Source organism: Petromyzon marinus, unplaced genomic scaffold (genome assembly GCF_048934315.1).
Source record: "Petromyzon marinus isolate PM22_M1 ecotype Great Lakes invasive population unplaced genomic scaffold, UKy_Petmar_22M1.pri1.0 PM_Scaffold_135, whole genome shotgun sequence".
Classification (NCBI taxonomy): Eukaryota; Metazoa; Chordata; class Hyperoartia; order Petromyzontiformes; family Petromyzontidae; genus Petromyzon; species Petromyzon marinus.
The window spans coordinates 191,383-210,132 of record NW_027423097.1 but is presented as its reverse complement, the minus strand read 5'-3'; the positions used below and the strand labels follow the sequence as shown (position 1 = coordinate 210,132).

General features: G+C 57.1%; 1 protein-coding gene across 1 annotated transcript in view; it reads right to left on the bottom strand.

Moving 5' to 3' along the window:
• Positions 1-18,750, bottom strand: part of LOC142922655 (dmX-like protein 1) — a 43,515-nt gene that overhangs the window by 16,283 nt on the left and 8,482 nt on the right. The window contains exons 4-9 of the mRNA XM_076063489.1: positions 15,336-15,527; positions 13,862-14,019; positions 5,463-5,899; positions 4,156-4,448; positions 3,433-3,557; positions 1,851-1,934 (exon numbers count right to left, since the gene is read on the bottom strand). Coding sequence (XP_075919604.1) covers positions 1,851-1,934; positions 3,433-3,557; positions 4,156-4,448; positions 5,463-5,899; positions 13,862-14,019; positions 15,336-15,527 — 1,289 coding nt within the window. The remainder of the gene's footprint in view (positions 1-1,850; positions 1,935-3,432; positions 3,558-4,155; positions 4,449-5,462; positions 5,900-13,861; positions 14,020-15,335; positions 15,528-18,750) is intronic.

The following is an 18,750-nucleotide window of genomic DNA, read 5'->3' as shown; positions in this document are numbered from 1 at the left end:
GAGACACTGAGACACAGTGACACAGACACAGAGAGACACGCTGTGACACACAGAGACACAGAAACAGAGATACAGAGAGACACAGGGACACAGAGACACAGAGAGACACGCTGTGACACACAGAGACACAGAGACAGAGATACAGAGAGACACAGAGACACTGAGACACAAGCAGAGACACTGAGACACAGTGACACAGAGACACAGAGAGACACGCTGTGACACACAGAGACACAGGGAGAGAAATCCTGGTGGTGATGGTGGTGATGGTGGTGATGATGATGGTGACGATGGTGATGATGATGATGGCGACGATGGTGAAGGTGACGATAATGGTGACGATGGTGATGATGATGATGGTGATGATGATGATGGTGACGATTGTGATGATGGTGACGATTGTGATGATGATGATGGTGATGATGGCGACGATGGTGATGGTGACGATGATGGTGACGATGATGGTGACGATGATGGTGACGATGGTGATGATGGTGATGATGGTGACGATGGTGACGATGATGGTGACGATGGTAATGATGGCGACGATGGTGACGATGGTGATGATGGTGACGATTGTGATGATGATGATGATGGTAGTGATGATGGCGACGATGGTGATGGTGATGGTGACGATGGTGATGATGATGATGGTGACGATTGTGATGATGATGATGATGGTGATGATGGCGACGATGGTGACGATGATGATGACGATGGTGATGATGATGATGGTGACGATTGTGATGATGATGATGGTGATGATGGCGACGATGGTGACGATGATGGTGATGATGGTGATGACGATGATGATGACGATCATGGTGATGATGGTGACGATTGTGATGATGATGGTGATGATGGCGACGATGGTGACGATGATGGTGACGATGGTGATGATGATGATGGTGACGATTGTGATGATGATGATGGTGATGATGGCGACGATGGTGACGATGATGGTGACGATGGTGATGACGATGATGATGACGATCATGGTGATGATGATGATGGTGACGATTGTGATGATGATGGTGATGATGGTGACGATGGTGACGATGGTGACGATGGTGATGATGACGATGATGGTGACGATGGTGATGATGATGAGGGTGATGATGATGGTGATGATGGCGACGATGGTGACGATGACAATGATGGTGACGATGGTGATGATGATGGTGACGATGGTGATGATGGTGACGATGATGACGATCATGGTGATGATGACGCTGTACCCTGGTGGCGATGGTGTGGAGCTCTCCGATGCAGCTGGCTAGCTTGGCAGACGAGTCGCTGATGATGGTGACGATGGTGATGATGATGACGGTGATGATGACGATCATGATGACGATCATGGTGATGATGACGCTGTACCCTGGTGGCGATGGTGTGGAGCTCTCCGATGCAGCTGGTTAGCTTGGCAGACGAGTCGCTGATGATGGTGACGATGGTGATGATGATGACGGTGATGATGATGATGACGATCATGGTGATGATGGTGACGATTGTGATGATGATGATGGTGATGATGGCGACGATGGTGACGATGATGGTGACGATGGTGATGATGATGATGGTGATGATGATGGTGATGATGATGATGGTGACGATGATGGCGATGATGCTGATGATGATGATGATGGTGATGATGGCGACGATGGTGATGGTGACGATGATGGTGACGATGGTGATGATGACGCTGTACCCAGGTGGCGATGGTGTGGAGCTCTCCGATGCAGCTGGCTAGCTTGGCAGACGAGTCGCTGATGATGATGACGATGATGGTGACGATGATGACGGTGATGATGACGATGATGATGACGATCATGGTGATGATCACGCTGTACCCTGGTGGCGATGGTGTGGAGCTCTCCGATGCAGCTCGCACGCTTGGCAGACGAGTCGCTGATGATTTCGATGCCCAATGATCCCTGCACAGATAAAGACAGAGACAAAGGTCCCCCGCGTAGCCTCAGCAGACTGCAGGGGGCAAGTGCTGTTGGTAGCGAGTAGCAGCAGCAGTGTCTGTGAAGGCTACCGGCACTGTGGCACACACAGAGAGACACACACACAGAGAGACGCACAGAGAGACACACACACGCGCACAGAGACACACGGAGACACGCACAGAGACACACACAGAGACACACACAGAGACACACACAGACACACACAGAAACACACACAGATACACACAGAGACAGACACACAGAGACACACACAGAGACACACACACAGAGACACACACACAGACACACACAGAGACACACAGACACACACAGAGAAACACAGAGACACACACACAGACACACACACACAGAAACACACAGAGACACACACACAGAAACACACACAGACACACACAAGAGACACACACACAGAGACACACACACAGAAACATACACAAAGACACACACACAGACACACACAGACAGAGACACACACACAGACACACACAGAGACACACACAGACACAGAGACACAACAACAACAACAACCGCCATTCGCCACTAAGTGGCGGTGACGTCACCACGACGCTTGTGCCAGGCTATGTGCACCCTGAGGCCACGTGAAGTGTCGAACGCCCGCTGGCAGGAGGTCACGGGGCAGACCCAGGTGCCACGGGTCGACTGACTGTGATGACTGGCTGATGCACCACCTGTGCCCCCTACTGTGCCAACCTGCTGTGCTTTAGCCACCCAGCGCTCCCCTTGTTGTTGTGAGCATCGCTCCTCCGCCCTCCGTTGTTGTTGGAGGGCGACTGCCTCCAACTGCCCAGTAGCATCCTTCACGAGCCTCCTCCACAGAGGCCGATCTTGACTACACCACTGCTACAGCAACTACTCTCAGTTGAGGCTGAGTCGACCTAGGAGAGGCCTAGGAACGGTTCAAAGAATCAACCAACCCACCCACCCACCCACACGGCCACCGTGAACCCCACCCACCCACATGGACACCGTGAACCCCACCCACCCACACGGCCACCGTGAACCCCACCCACCCACAGGGTCACCGTGAACCCCACCCACCCCACATGGACACCCACCCACCCACACGGTCACCGTGAACCCCACCCACCCACAGGGTCACCGTGAACCCCACCCACCCACACGGCCACCGTGAACCCCACCCACCCACAGGGTCACCGTGAACCCCACCCACCCACAGGGTCACCGTGAACCCCACCCACCCACATGGACACCCACCCACCCACACACGGCCACCGTGAACCCCACCCACCCACAGGGTCACCGTGAGCCCCACCCACCCACACGGCCACCGTGAACCCCACCCACCCACAGGGTCACCGTGAACCCCACCCACCCACATGGACACCCACCCACCCACACGGCCACCGTGAACCCCACCCACCCACAGGGTCACCGTGAGCCCCACCCACCCACAGGGTCACCATGAACCCCACCGTACCACCGAGTCTGGGTGCCGGGCCAGACGGTGCAGGAGTTTGCGAGCGTCCACGATGGCCTGGTAGAGGCGCAGAGAAGCCCCCGTCCACGCCACAAAGCACGCACTCAGCGATGGCCACAGCGGGGCTGGGGAGACAAAGGTGGCCGGGACGGGGGGCGGGCGGGGGGAGGGAGGAGAGGGAGGGAGAGATCCACAGGATCTACAGTCACTCAAAATCGCCCACTCGCTCACCCACCCACTCACCCACCCACCCACTAACCCACCAACCCACTAACCCACCAACCCACCCACTCACCCATCCACTCACCCACCCACCCACTCACCCATCCACTCACCCACCCACCCACTAACTCACCAACCCACCCATCCACTCACTCACCCACCCACTCACCCATCCACTCACCCACCCACCCACTAACCCACCAACCCACCCACTCACCCACCCACCAACCCACCCACCCACTCACCCATCCACTCACCCACCCACCCACTAACTCACCAACCCACCCACCCACTCACCCACCCACCCACTCACCCACACCCACCAACCCACCCACCCACCAACCCACCCACCAACCCACCCACCCACCAACCCACCCACTCACCCACCAAGCCATCCACCCACTCACCCACCCACCCACCCACCACCACCCACTCACCCACCCACCAACCCACCAACCCACCAACCAACCCACTCACCCACCCACCAACCCACCCACTCACCCAGGCAAGCGGCGGGCACCAGCGTGGGCAGCCAGGCGACCGACAGGAATCGAGCGTTGTGCCCTCTCCCGCTGACCCTGGCCACCTCCTCGAGGCCCCCGGCGTGGGCGAGGGCTCCTACTGGCGCCACGCGCCACAGCACCAGCTCGCTCCCCACGCCCTCAGCCTCCACCTCCTCCTCCACCTCCTCCTTCACCTCCTCCTTCACCTCCTCCTTCACCTCCTCCTTCACCTCGTCCTTCACCTCGTCCTCCTCCTCCTCGTCGTCGGAGTCGAAGTCGCCGGCGTCGGAGCTGTTGGGACCGAGAGGTGAGGATGATGGGTGAGCGCCATGCCTTCACCTCTCCTCCCTCCAACTCCACCTCTCCATCTCCCCCACCTCCTCCACCTCTCTCCCCTTCCCTCCTCCTCCTCCACCTCCTCCACCACCTCCTCCTTCTCCCCTCCACCTCCTCCACCTCCACCACCTCCTCCTCCACCTCCACCACCTCCACCTCCACCACCTCCTCCACCTCCACCACCTCCACCTCCACCACCTCCTCCTCCACCTCCACCTCCTCCACCACCTCCTCCCCCTACACCTCCACCTCCCTCCACCTCCTCCTCCCCTACACCTCCACCTCCTCCTCCCCCTCCACCTCCTCCACCTCCACCACCTCCTCCTCCCCCTCCACCTCCTCCACCTCCACCCACCTCCTCCTCCACCTCCACCACCTCCACCTCCACCACCTCCTCCACCTCCACCACCTCCACCTCCACCACCTCCTCCTCCACCTCCACCTCCTCCACCACCTCCTCCCCCTACACCTCCACCTCCTCCACCACCTCCACCTCCTCCACCACCACCACCTCCTCCACCACCACCACCACCCTCACCACCACCACCACCCTCACCACCACCGCCTCTACCCCCACCTCCACCACCCCCACCACCACCACCACCACCCCCACCTCCTCCTACCACCTCCACCACCACCTCCTCCTCCCCCTCCTCCACCTCCACCACCTCCTCCTCCTCCACCACCTCCTCCTCCACCTCCTCCACCACCTCCACCACCACCTCCTCCACCTCCTCCCCCTACACCTCCACCTCCTCCACCACCTCCACCTCCTCCACCACCTCCACCACCTCCACCTCCACCACCTCCACCTCCTTCTCCACCTGCTCCACCACCTCCTCCTCCTCCACCTCCACCTCCCCCACCTCCTCCTCCACCTCCTCCTCCTCCTCCACCTCCCCCACCTCCTCCACCTCCCCCACCCCACCCCCCCCCACCCCCCCCACCTCCCCCCCCCACCCCCCTCACCTCCTCCACGCGGTGGTGAGCAGCAGGGGCAGCACCGGGTGTCCCACGGCACCACGCACAGGAGCGGTGTGACCCCCGCCACCACCGCCTCCACCACCGCCTCCACCGCCACCACAACCACGGCGCGCCACCACCGCACTCCGCACGCCTCCACCGCCTCCACCGCCTCCACCGCCTCCTCCGCCGCCTCCGCCGCCGCCCAGCTCCAGCTCCCAGCGGCACAAGGCCCCGTCCGCGTGGAGCGTCACCGCCCCAACCCTCTCCAGCGTCGGCGACGAGGCGGTGGAGGAGGAGGCGGTGGAGGAGGCGGAGGAGGAGGCGGTGGAGGCGGTGGAGGAGGCGGAGGAGGCGGTGGAGGAGAAGACCGGGACGGAGCGTGCGATGGTGCGGGCATCGGCAGGGGTGAGCGCCGTGGGGATCCGTGATGTGAAGCTCACCTGGTGGACGGGGAGGGTGGTGTGTGACGTGTGTGTGTGTGTGACGTGTGTGTGTGACGTGTGTGTGTGTGTGTGTGACGTGTGTGTGTGTGTGTGACGTGTGTGTGTGACGTGTGTGTGTGACGTGTGTGTGTGTGTGTGTGACGTGTGTGTGTGTGTGTGACGTGTGTGTGTGACGTGTGTGTGAGGTGTGTGTGTGTGACGTGTGTGTGTGTGTGTGACGTGTGTGTGACGTGTGTGTATGTGACGTGTGTGTGTGTGTGTGACGTGTGTGTGTGTGAGGTGTGTGTGTGTGACGTGTGTGTGACGTGTGTGTGTGTGTGTGTGACGTGTGTGTGTGTGTGATGTGAAGCTCACCTGGTGGACGGGAGGGTGGGCGGTGTGTGACGTGTGGTGTGTGTGACGTGTGTGTGTGTGACGTGTGTGTGACGTGTGTGTGTGTGTGACGTGTGTGTGTGTGTGACGTGTGTGTGTGACGTGTGTGTGTGACGTGTGTGTGACGTGTGTGTGTGTGACGTGTGTGTGACGTGTGTGTGTGTGTGTGACGTGAAGCTCACCTGGTGGACGGGGAGGGCGGGGAGCGTGGGTGTGAGGTGTGTGTGTGTGACGTGTGTGTGTGTGTGTGTGTGACGTGTGTGTGTGTGTGACGTGTGTGTGACGTGTGTGTGTGTGTGACATGTGTGTGACGTGTGTGTGTGTGACGTGAAGCTCACCTGGTGGACGGGGAGGGCGGGCGGTGTGTGACGTGTGTGTGTGACGTGTGTGTGACGTGTGTGTGTGTGACGTGTGTGTGTGTGTGACGTGTGTGTGTGACGTGTGTGTGACGTGTGTGTGTGTGTGTGTGTGACGTGTGTGTGTGTGATGTGTGTGTGTGTGTGACGTGAAGCTCACCTGGTGGACGGGGAGGGTGGGCGGTGTGTGACGTGTGTGTGACGTGTGTGACGTGTGTGAGTGTGTGTGTGTGACGTGTGTGTGTGTGTGTGACGTGTGTGACGTGTGTGACGTGTGTGTGTGTGACGTGTGTGTGTGACGTGTGTGTGACGTGTGTGACGTGTGTGTGTGTGACGTGTGTGTGAGGTGTGTGTGTGACGTGTGTGTGTGACGTGTGTGTGTGTGTGACGTGTGTGTGTGTGTGACGTGTGTGTGTGTGTGACGTGTGTGTGTGTGACGTGTGTGTGTGTGTGACGTGAAGCTCACCTGGCGGACGGGGAGGGTGGGCGGCGTGCGTGTGTGACGTGTGACGTGTGTGACGTGTGTGTGAGGTGTGTGTGTGTGTGTGTGTGACGTGTGTGTGTGTGTGACGTGTGTGTGTGTGTGACGTGTGTGTGTGACGTGTGTGTGACGTGTGTGTGTGTGTGTGACGTGTGTGTGACGTGTGTGTGTGTGTGTGTGTGACGTGTGTGTGTGTGACGTGTGTGTGTGACGTGTGTGGTGTGTGTGACGTGTGTGTGTGTGTGTGTGTGACGTGTGTGTGTGACGTGTGTGTGTGTGTGTGACGTGTGTGTGTGACGTGTGTGTGTGTGTGTGACGTGTGTGTGTGTGTGTGTGACGTGTGTGTGTGTGTGACGTGTGTGTGTGTGACGTGTGTGTGTGACGTGTGTGTGACGTTGTGTGTGTGTGACGTGTGTGTGACGTGTGTGTGTGTGTGTGACGTGTGTGTGTGTGACGTGTGTGTGTGACGTGTGTGGTGTGTGTGACGTGTGTGGTGTGTGTGACGTGTGTGTGTGTGTGTGACGTGTGTGTGTGTGTGTGACGTGTGTGTGTGTGTGTGACGTGTGTGTGTGTCGTGTGTGACGTGTGTGTGTGACGTGTGTGACGTGTGTGTGTGTGACGTGTGTGTGTGACGTGTGTGTGTGACGTGTGTGTGACGTGTGTGTGACGTGTGTGTGTGTGTGACGTGTGTGTGACGTGTGTGACGTGTGTGTGACGTGTGTGTGTGTGTGACGTGTGTGTGACGTGTGTGACGTGTGTGTGACGTGTGTGACGTGTGTGTGTGACGTGCGTGTGACGTGTGTGTGACGTGTGTGTGAGTGTGTGTGTGACGTGTGTGTGTGACGTGTGTGTGTGTGTGTGACGTGTGTGTGTGTGTGTGTGACGTGTGTGTGTGTGACGTGTGTGTGTGTGACGTGTGTGTGTGACGTGTGTGTGTGTGTGTGTGACGTGTGTGTGTGTGTGTGTGTGTGTGACGTGTGTGTGTGTGTGACGTGTGTGTGTGTGATGTGTGTGTGTGACGTGTGTGTGTGTGTGTGACGTGTGTGTGTGACGTGTGTGTGTGTGTGACGTGTGTGTGTGACGTGTGTGTGTGTGACGTGTGTGTGTGTGTGACGTGTGTGTGTGTGACGTGTGTGTGACGTGTGTGTGTGTGACGTGTGTGTGACGTGTGTGTGTGTGTGACGTGTGTGTGACGTGTGTGTGTGTGACGTGTGTGTGTGTGACGTGTGTGTGACGTGTGTGTGTGTGACGTGTGTGTGACGTGTGTGTGTGTGACGTGTGTGTGTGTGACGTGTGTGTGTGTGACGTGTGTGTGTGTGTGACGTGTGTGTGACGTGTGTGTGTGTGTGTGACGTGTGTGTGACGTGTGTGTGTGTGTGTGACGTGTGTGTGACGTGTGTGTGTGTGACGTGTGTGTGTGTGTGTGACGTGTGTGTGTGTGTGTGACGTGTGTGACGTGTGTGACGTGTGTGTGTGTGACGTGTGTGTGTGACGTGTGTGTGACGTGTGTGACGTGTGTGTGTGTGACGTGTGTGTGAGGTGTGTGTGTGACGTGTGTGTGTGACGTGTGTGTGTGTGTGACGTGTGTGTGTGTGTGACGTGTGTGTGTGTGACGTGTGTGTGTGTGTGACGTGAAGCTCACCTGGCGGACGGGGAGGGTGGGCGGCGTGCGTGTGTGACGTGTGACGTGTGTGACGTGTGTGTGAGGTGTGTGTGTGTGTGTGTGTGACGTGTGTGTGTGTGTGACGTGTGTGTGTGTGTGACGTGTGTGTGTGACGTGTGTGTGACGTGTGTGTGTGTGTGTGACGTGTGTGTGACGTGTGTGTGTGTGTGTGTGTGACGTGTGTGTGTGTGACGTGTGTGTGTGACGTATGTGGTGTGTGTGACGTGTGTGTGTGTGTGTGTGTGACGTGTGTGTGTGACGTGTGTGTGTGTGTGTGACGTGTGTGTGTGACGTGTGTGTGTGTGTGTGACGTGTGTGTGTGTGTGTGTGACGTGTGTGTGTGTGTGACGTGTGTGTGTGTGACGTGTGTGTGTGACGTGTGTGTGACGTGTGTGTGTGTGACGTGTGTGTGACGTGTGTGTGTGTGTGTGACGTGTGTGTGTGTGACGTGTGTGTGTGACGTGTGTGGTGTGTGTGACGTGTGTGGTGTGTGTGACGTGTGTGTGTGTGTGTGACGTGTGTGTGTGTGTGTGACGTGTGTGTGTGTGTGTGACGTGTGTGTGTGTCGTGTGTGACGTGTGTGTGTGACGTGTGTGACGTGTGTGTGTGTGACGTGTGTGTGTGACGTGTGTGTGTGACGTGTGTGTGACGTGTGTGTGACGTGTGTGTGTGTGTGACGTGTGTGTGACGTGTGTGACGTGTGTGTGGACGTGTGTGTGTGTGTGACGTGTGTGTGACGTGTGTGACGTGTGTGTGACGTGTGTGACGTGTGTGTGTGACGTGCGTGTGACGTGTGTGTGACGTGTGTGTGAGTGTGTGTGTGACGTGTGTGTGTGACGTGTGTGTGTGTGTGTGACGTGTGTGTGTGTGTGTGTGACGTGTGTGTGTGTGACGTGTGTGTGTGTGACGTGTGTGTGTGACGTGTGTGTGTGTGTGTGTGACGTGTGTGTGTGTGTGTGTGACGTGTGTGTGTGTGTGACGTGTGTGTGTGTGATGTGTGTGTGTGACGTGTGTGTGTGTGTGTGACGTGTGTGTGTGACGTGTGTGTGTGTGTGACGTGTGTGTGTGACGTGTGTGTGTGTGACGTGTGTGTGTGTGTGACGTGTGTGTGTGTGACGTGTGTGTGACGTGTGTGTGTGTGACGTGTGTGTGACGTGTGTGTGTGTGTGACGTGTGTGTGACGTGTGTGTGTGTGACGTGTGTGTGTGTGACGTGTGTGTGACGTGTGTGTGTGTGACGTGTGTGTGACGTGTGTGTGTGTGACGTGTGTGTGTGTGACGTGTGTGTGTGTGACGTGTGTGTGTGTGTGTACGTGTGTGTGACGTGTGTGTGTGTGTGTGACGTGTGTGTGACGTGTGTGTGTGTGTGTGACGTGTGTGTGTGTGACGTGTGTGTGTGACGTGTGTGTGTGTGTGTGACGTGTGTTTGAGTGTGTGACGTGTGTGTGACGTGTGTGTGTGACGTGTGTGTGTGTGACGTGTGTGAGTGTGTGTGTGTGACGTGTGTGACGTGTGTGTGTGTGTGACGTGTGTGTGAGGTGTGTGACGTGTGTGTGTGACGTGTGTGTGTGTGACGTGTGTGTGTGACGTGTGTGTGAGGTGTGTGACGTGTGTGTGTGACGTGTGTGTGACGTGTGTGTGTGTGACGTGTGTGTGACGTGTGTGTGTGTGTGTGTGACGTGTGTGTGTGTGTGTGACGTGAAGCTCACCTGGCGGACGGGGAGGGTGGGGAGCGTGTGACGTGTGTGTGACGTGTGTGTGTGTGACGTGTGTGTGACGTGTGTGTGTGAGGTGTGTGTGTGTGTGTGACGTGTGTGTGACGTGTGTGTGACGTGTGTGTGTGTGTGTGAGGTGTGTGTGTGTGTGTGTGTGACGTGTGTGTGACGTGTGTGTGGTGTGTGTGACGTGTGTGTGTGTGTGACGTGTGTGTGTGACGTGTGTGTGTGTGTGTGACATGTGTGTGTGTGTGACGTGTGTGTGTGTGACATGTGTGTGTGTGTGACGTGTGTGTGTGTGACGTGTGTGTGTGTGTGACGTGTGTGTGACGTGTGTGTGTGTGACGTGTGTGTGACGTGTGTGTGTGTGACGTGTGTGTGACGTGTGTGACATGTGTGTGTGTGTGACGTGTGTGTGAGGTGTGTGTGAGGTGTGTGTGTGACGTGTGTGTGTGTGACGTGTGTGTGTGACATGTGTGTGTGTGTGACGTGTGTGTGAGGTGTGTGTGAGGTGTGTGTGTGACGTGTGTGTGTGTGACGTGTGTGTGTGTGACGTGTGTGTGACGTGTGTGTGTGACGTGTGTGTGACGTGTGTGTGACGTGTGTGTGTGTGTGTGACGTGTGTGTGTGTGACGTGTGTGTGTGTGACGTGTGTGTGACGTGTGTGTGTGTGACGTGTGTGTGTGTGACATGTGTGTGTGTGACGTGTGTGTGAGGTGTGTGACGTGTGTGTGTGTGACGTGTGTGTGTGTGACGTGAAGCTCACCTGGTGGACGGGGAGGGTGGGGAGCGTGGGTGTGTGACGTGTGTGTGACGTGTGTGTGTGTGTGACGTGTGTGAGTGTGTGTGTGTGACGTGTGTGTGACGTGTGTGTGTGACGTGAAGCTCACCTGGTGGACGGGGAGGAGGGGGAGCGTGGGTGTGACGTGTGTGTGACGTGTGTGTGTGACGTGTGTGTGTGTGACGTGTGTGTGTGACGTGTGTGTGTGTGACGTGTGTGTGACGTGTGTGTGACGTGTGTGTGACGTGTGTGACATGTGTGTGTGACGTGTGTGTGTGTGACGTGTGTGAGTGTGTGTGTGTGACGTGTGTGTGACGTGTGTGTGACGTGTGTGACATGTGTGTGTGACGTGTGTGTGTGACGTGTGTGTGACGTGTGTGTGACGTGTGTGTGTGTGACGTGTGTGTGTGTGACGTGTGTGTGTGTGTGACGTGTGTGTGTGTGTGACGTGTGTGTGTGTGTGTGTGACGTGTGTGTGTGTGACGTGTGTGTGTGACGTGTGTGTGTGTGACGTGTGTGTGACGTGTGTGATATGTGTGACGTGTGTGTGTGACGTGTGTGATGTGTGTGACGTGTGTGACGTGTGTGTGTGTGTGACGTGTGTGTGTGACGTGTGTGTGTGACGTGTGTGTGTGACGTGTGTGTGTGTGACGTGTGTGTGTGACGTGTGTGTGTGTGTGACGTGTGTGTGTGACGTGTGTGTGTGTGACGTGTGTGTGACGTGTGTGTGTGTGTGACGTGTGTGTGTGTGTGTGACGTGTGAGTGTGACGTGTGTGTGTGACGTGAAGCTCACCTGGTCGACGGGGAGGATGGGGAGCGTGGGTGTGACGTGTGTGACGTGTGTGTGTGTGACGTGTGTGTGTGTGTGACGTGTGTGTGTGACGTGTGTGTGTGTGTGTGACGCGTGTGTGTGACGTGTGTGTGTGTGTGTGACGTGTGTGTGTGTGACGTGTGTGTGTGTGTGTGACGTGTGTGTGTGTGTGTGACGTGTGTGTGACGTGTGTGTGTGTGACGTGTGTGTGTGTGTGTGACGTGTGTGTGTGTGTGTGTGTGACGTGTGTGTGTGACGTGTGTGTGTGACGTGTGTGTGTGTGTGTGTGACGTGTGTGTGTGTGTGACGTGTGTGTGTGTGTGTGTGACGTGTGTGTGACGTGTGTGTGTGTGTGTGTGACGTGTGTGTGTGACGTGTGTGTGTGTGACGTGTGTGTGTGTGACGTGTGTGTGACGTGTGTGTGTGTGTGTGTGACGTGTGTGTGTGTGTGACGTGTGTGTGTGTGTGACGTGTGTGTGACATGTGTGTGTGACGTGTGTGTGTGTGACGTGTGTGTGTGTGACGTGTGTGTGTGACGTGTGTGTGACGTGTGTGGTGACATGTGTGTGTGTGACGTGTGTGTGTGTGTGTGACGTGTGTGTGTGTGTGACGTGTGTGTGTGTGTGTGACGTGTGTGTGTCTGACGTGTGTGTGTGTGTGTGTGACGTGTGTGTGTGTGACGTGTGTGTGTGACGTGTGTGTGTGATGTGTGTGTGTGTGACGTGTGTGTGTGACGTGTGTGTGTGTGACGTGTGTGTGTGACGTGTGTGTGTGATGTGTGTGTGTGTGACGTGTGTGTGGTGTGTGTGTGACGTGTGTGTGTGACGTGTGTGTGACGTGTGTGACGTGTGTGTGTGTGACGTGTGTGTGACGTGTGTGTGACGTGTGTGTGACGTGTGTGTGTGTGTGTGACGTGTGTGTGACGTGTGACGTGTGTGTGTGTGTGTGTGACGTGTGTGTGTGTGACGTGTGTGAGTGTGTGTGACGTGTGTGTGACGTGTGTGTGTGTGTGTGACGTGTGTGTGTGTGACGTGTGTGTGTGTGACGTGTGTGTGACGTGTGTGTGTGACGCGTGTGTGTGTGTGTGTGACGTGTGTGTGTGTGACGTGTGTGTGTGTGACGCGTGTGTGTGACGTGTGTGTGCGACGTGTGTGTGTGTGTGACGTGTGTGTGACGTGTGTGTGACGTGTGTGTGACATGTGTGTGACGCGTGTGTGTGTGTGTGTGACGTGTGTGTGTGTGACGTGTGTGTGTGTGACGTGCGTGTGTGTGTGTGTGTGATGCGTGTGTGTGTGTGTGTGTGACGTGTGTGTGACGTGTGTGTGTGACGTGTGTTTGTGATGTGTGTGTGTGTGACGTGTGTGTGACGTGTGTGTGACGTGTGTGTGTGACGTGTGTGTGTGACGTGTGTGTGTGACATGTGTGTGACGTGTGTGTGTGTGTGACGTGTGTGTGTGTGTGACGTGTGTGTGTGTGTGACGTGTGTGTGTGTGACGTGTGTGTGTGTGCCACAGTGCCAGCAGCCTTCATAGGTGGTGCCACTAGCAGCACTTGCCCCTACAGCCCTGCTAGAGGCTACCTGGGGGAGCTTTGTCTCTGTGTGTCTAACACTGCATTTGTCCCTACAGCCCTGCTAGAGGCTACCTGGGGGAGCTTTGTCTGTGTGTGTCTAACACTGCACTTGCCCCTACAGCCCAGCTAGAGGCTACCTGGGGGACCGTTGCCCTTCGCGCGTGTCGCCCGACCCCCGACCCCCGACCCCCGACCTCCGACCTCTGACCTGGACCTGGCGGAAGGCCCCACGTGGTGCAGCGTCCAGCCAATCCAGGGTCCAGACCAGCAGCGAGCTGTCGTGGATGCAGAAGACGACGTCCACCGCAGTCGCCCAGCGCACTCGCTCAGAGTCCACCCAGCCACGCAGCAGCTCGCCCGCACTCCCTGAGGAACGGGGAGTCCACCACCACCACGTCCACCATCACCACTACCATCACCACCACCACGTCCACCACCACGTCCACCATCACCACCACCACGTCCACCACCACCACCACGTCCACCGCAGTCGCCCAGCGCACTCGCTCAGAGTCCACCCAGCCACGCAGCAGCTCGCCCGCACTCCCTGAGGAACGAGGAGTCCACCATCAGCATCACCACCACGTCCACCACGACGTCCACCACCACCATCACCACCACGTCCACCACCATCACCACGTCCACCATCACCACCACGTCCACCACCACCACGACGTCCACCGCAGTCGCCCAGCGCACTCGCTCAGAGTCCACCCAGCCACGCAGCAGCTCGCCCGCACTCCCTGCTGAACGAGGAGTCCACCACCACCACGTCCACCATCACCATCACCACCACCACCACCATCACCACCACCATCACCACCACGTCCACCATCACCATCACCACCACCACCACCACCATCACCACCACCATCACCATCACCACCACGTCCACCATCACCACCACCACCACCACCACGTCCACCATCACCACCACCATCACCACCACCACCATCACCACGTCCACCACCACCACCATCACCACCACCACCACCACCACCACGTCCACCACCACCATCACCACCACCACCACCATCACCACCACCACCACTACGTCCACCATCACCACGTCCACCACCATCACGACGTCCACCGCACTCGCCCAGCGCACTCGCTCAGAGTCCACCCAGCCACGAAGCAGCTCGCCCGCACTCCCTGCGGAACGAGGAGTCCACCATCACGTCCACCACCACGTCCATCACCACCACCACGTCCACCACCACCACCATGTCCACCACCACCACCACCATGTCCACCACCACCACCATCACCACGTCCACCACCACCACCATCACCACCACCACGTCCACCATCACTACCACCATCACCACCACCACCACCACCATCACCACCACCACTACGTCCACCACCACGTCCACCACCACCACCACGTCCACCACCACCACTTCGTCCACCACCACGTCCACCACCACCACCACCACGTCCACCATCACCACCACCACCACCACCACGTCCACCACCACCACGTCCACCATCACCACCACCACGTCCACCACCACCATCACCACCACGTCCACCATCACCACCACCACCACCACGTCCACCACCACCACCACGTCCACCACCACCACGTGAACCCCACCCACCCACACGGCCACCGTGAACCCCACCCACCCACACGGCCACCGTGAACCCCACCCACCCACACGGTCATTGTGAACCTGTGTTGGGAGCGAGAGGCGTGAGGGAGGAGAGGTTGGAGGAGGTGGAGGAGAGTCGTGTCCCACCGCTGTCCTCCCTCTCAAAGTGTCCACCACCCCCAGAGGACGACGCTGGAGGAGGTGGAGCAATCAGAGGGGGTGGAGCAGCGGAGGCAGCCCCCGTGACGTCGTGGTCCGAGAGATCCTCTCGCTCTACGGGGACGAGGAGGTGGAGGAGGTGGTGGAGGTTGAGGTTGAGGAGGAGGTGGTGGAGGTGGTGGTGGAGGAGGTGGTGGAGGTAGAGGTGGTGGTGGTGTAGGAGGTGGTGGTGGTGGTGGTGGAGGAGGTGGTGGTGTTGGAGGTGGACGAGGTGGAGGTGGTGTAGGTGGTGGTGGTGGAGGTTGAGGTGGTGGAGGTGGAGGAGGTAGAGGTGGTGGAGGTAGTGTAGGTGGTGTAGGTGGTGGAGGAGGTAGAGGTGGTGGAGGAGGTGGAGCAGGTAGAGGTGCTGGAGGAGGAGGTAGAGGTGGTGGAGGAGGTGGTGGAGGTGGAGGAGGTGGAGGTGGTGGTGGAGGAGGTAGAGATGGTGGAGGTGGTGGAGGAGGAGGTGGTGGAGGTGGTGGAGGAGGTGGTGGAGGATGTAGAGGTGGTGGAGGTGATGGTGGATGTGGTGGAGGTGGTGGATGAGGTGGTGGTGGTAGTGATGGAGGTGGAGGTGGTGGAGGTGGTGAAGGAGGTGGTGGTGGTGGTGGAGGAGGTGGTGGTGGAATTGGAGGTGCAGGTTGTGGAGGTGGTGGTGGAGGAGGTGGTGGAGGTGGTGGAGGAGGTGGAGGAGGAGGTGGTCGAGAAAGAGGTGGAGGCGTCAAAGCGTTCGGATAGCACCCACAACCTCCTGTATACCAGGCAAGGTAGTCAACATCTCCTAGCCACACACAAAGATACAGCAGCAGCGGCAGGCATTGTCAGGGTCCGGGATATAACCCACGACCTCCTGTAGACCAGACGAGGTAGTCAACATCTCTCGTCAGGACCCACGACCTCCTGTAGACCAGGCGACGTAGTCAACATCTCTCGTCAGGGACCCACGACCTCCTGTAGACCAGGCGAGGTAGTCAACATCTCTAGTCAAGGACCCACGACCTCCTGTAGACCAGGCGAGGTAGTCAACATCTCTCGTCAGGGACCCACGACCTCCTGTAGACCAGGCGAGGTAGTCAACATCTCTCGTCAAGACCCACGACCTCCTGTACACCAGGCGAGGTAGTCAACATCTCTCGTCAGGGACCCACGACCTCCTGTAGACCAGGCGAGGTAGTCAACATCTCTAGTCAGGACCCACGACCTCCTGTAGACCAGGCGAGGTAGTCAACATCTCTAGTCAGGGACCCACGACCTCCTGTAGACCAAGCGAGGTAGTCAACATCTCTCGTCAGGACCCACGACCTCCTGTAGACCAGGCGAGGTAGTCAACATCTCTCGTCAGGACCCACGACCTCCTGTAGACCAGGCGAGGTAGTCAACATCTCTCGTCAGGGACCCACGACCTCCTGTAGACCAGGCGAGGTAGTCAACATCTCTCGTCAGGACCCACGACCTCCTGTAGACCAGGCGAGGTAGTCAACATCTCTAGTCAGGGACCCACGACCTCCTGTAGACCAGGCGAGGTAGTCAACATCTCTCGTCAGGGACCCACGACCTCCTGTAGACCAAGCGAGGTAGTCAACATCTCTAGTCAGAACTCACGACCTCCTGTATACCAGGCGAGGTAGTCAACATCTCTCGTCAGGACTCACGACCTCCTGTAGACCAGGCGAGGTAGTCAACATCTCTCGTCAGGGACCCACGACCTCCTGTAGACCAGGCAAGGTAGTCAACATCTCCGGGCCACTGTAGCACCTGCAGGATCTGTCCGGTGACCTCCTGTCATACAGGGAGCCTTTAGACACTTCACGTGGTCATGGTGGTGGTGAGGGTGGTGGTGACAATGGTAGTGGAGGTGATTGTGATGATGATGATTATGGTGGTGAAGGTGATTGTGATGATGGTGGTGGAGGTGATTGTGATGACGGTGATGATGGTGGAGGTGACTGTGACGATGGTGGTGGAGGTGATTGTGATGATGGTGATGATGGTGGTGGAGGTGACTGTGACGATGGTGACGATAGTAGTGGAGGTGATTGTGATGATGATGATGGTGGTGGAGGTGACTGTGACGATGGTGACGATGGTGGTGGAGGTGATTGTGATAATGGTGATGATGGTAGTGGAGGTGATTGTGACGATGGTGATGGTGGTGGAGGTGATTGTGATGATGGTGATGATGGTGATGATGGTGGTGGAGGTGATTGTGATGATGGTGATGGAGGTGATTGTGATGGCGGTGATGATGGTGGTGGAGGTGATTGTGATGATGGTGATGATGGTGGTGGAGGTGATTGTGATGGCGGTGATGATGGTGGTGGAGGTGATTGTGATGATGGTGACGATGGTAGTGGAGGTGATTGTGATGATGGTGACGATGGTGGTGGAGGTGATTGTGATGGCGGTGATGATGGTGGTGGAGGTGATTGTGATGATGGTGACGATGGTAGTGGAGGTGATTGTGATGATGGTGACAATGGTGGAGGTGATTGTGATGATGGTGATGATGGTAGTGGAGGTGATTGTGATGATGGTAGTGGAGGTGATTGTGATGATGGTGGTGATGGTGGTGGAGGTGATTGTGATGGTGATGATGGTGGTGGAGGTGATTGTGACGATGGTGACGATGGTGGAGGTGATTGTGATGATGGTGACGATGGTGGTGGAGGTGATTGTGATGATGGTGATGATGGTGGTGGAGGTGATTGTGATGATGGTGACGATGGTGATGATGGTGGTGGAGGTGATTGTGATGATGGTGATGGTGGTGGAGGTGATTGTGATGATGGTGATGATGGTAGTGGAGGTGATTGTGACGATGATGATGACGATGGTGGTGGAGGTGATTGTGATGATGGCGATGATGGTGGTGGAGGTGATTGTGATGATGATGACGACGATGATGATGGTGGTGGAGGTGATTGTGATGATGGTGATGATGGTAGTGGAGGTGATTGTGATGATGTTGATGATGGTGGAGGTGATTGTGATGATGATGGAAGTGGAGGTGATTGTGATGATGGTAGTGGAGGTGATTGTGATGATGATGGTAGTGGAGGTGATTGTGATGATGGTAGTGGAGGTGCTTGTGACGATGGTGATGATGGTGGTGGAGGTGATTGTGATGATGGTGACGATGGTGGTGGAGGTGATTGTGATGATGATGGTAGTGGAGGTGATTGTGATGATGATGGTAGTGGAGGTGATTGTGAAGATCGTGATGATGGTGGTGAAGGTGATTGTGACGATGGTGATGATGGTGGTGGAGGTGATTGTGACGATGATTAAGGTAGTGAAG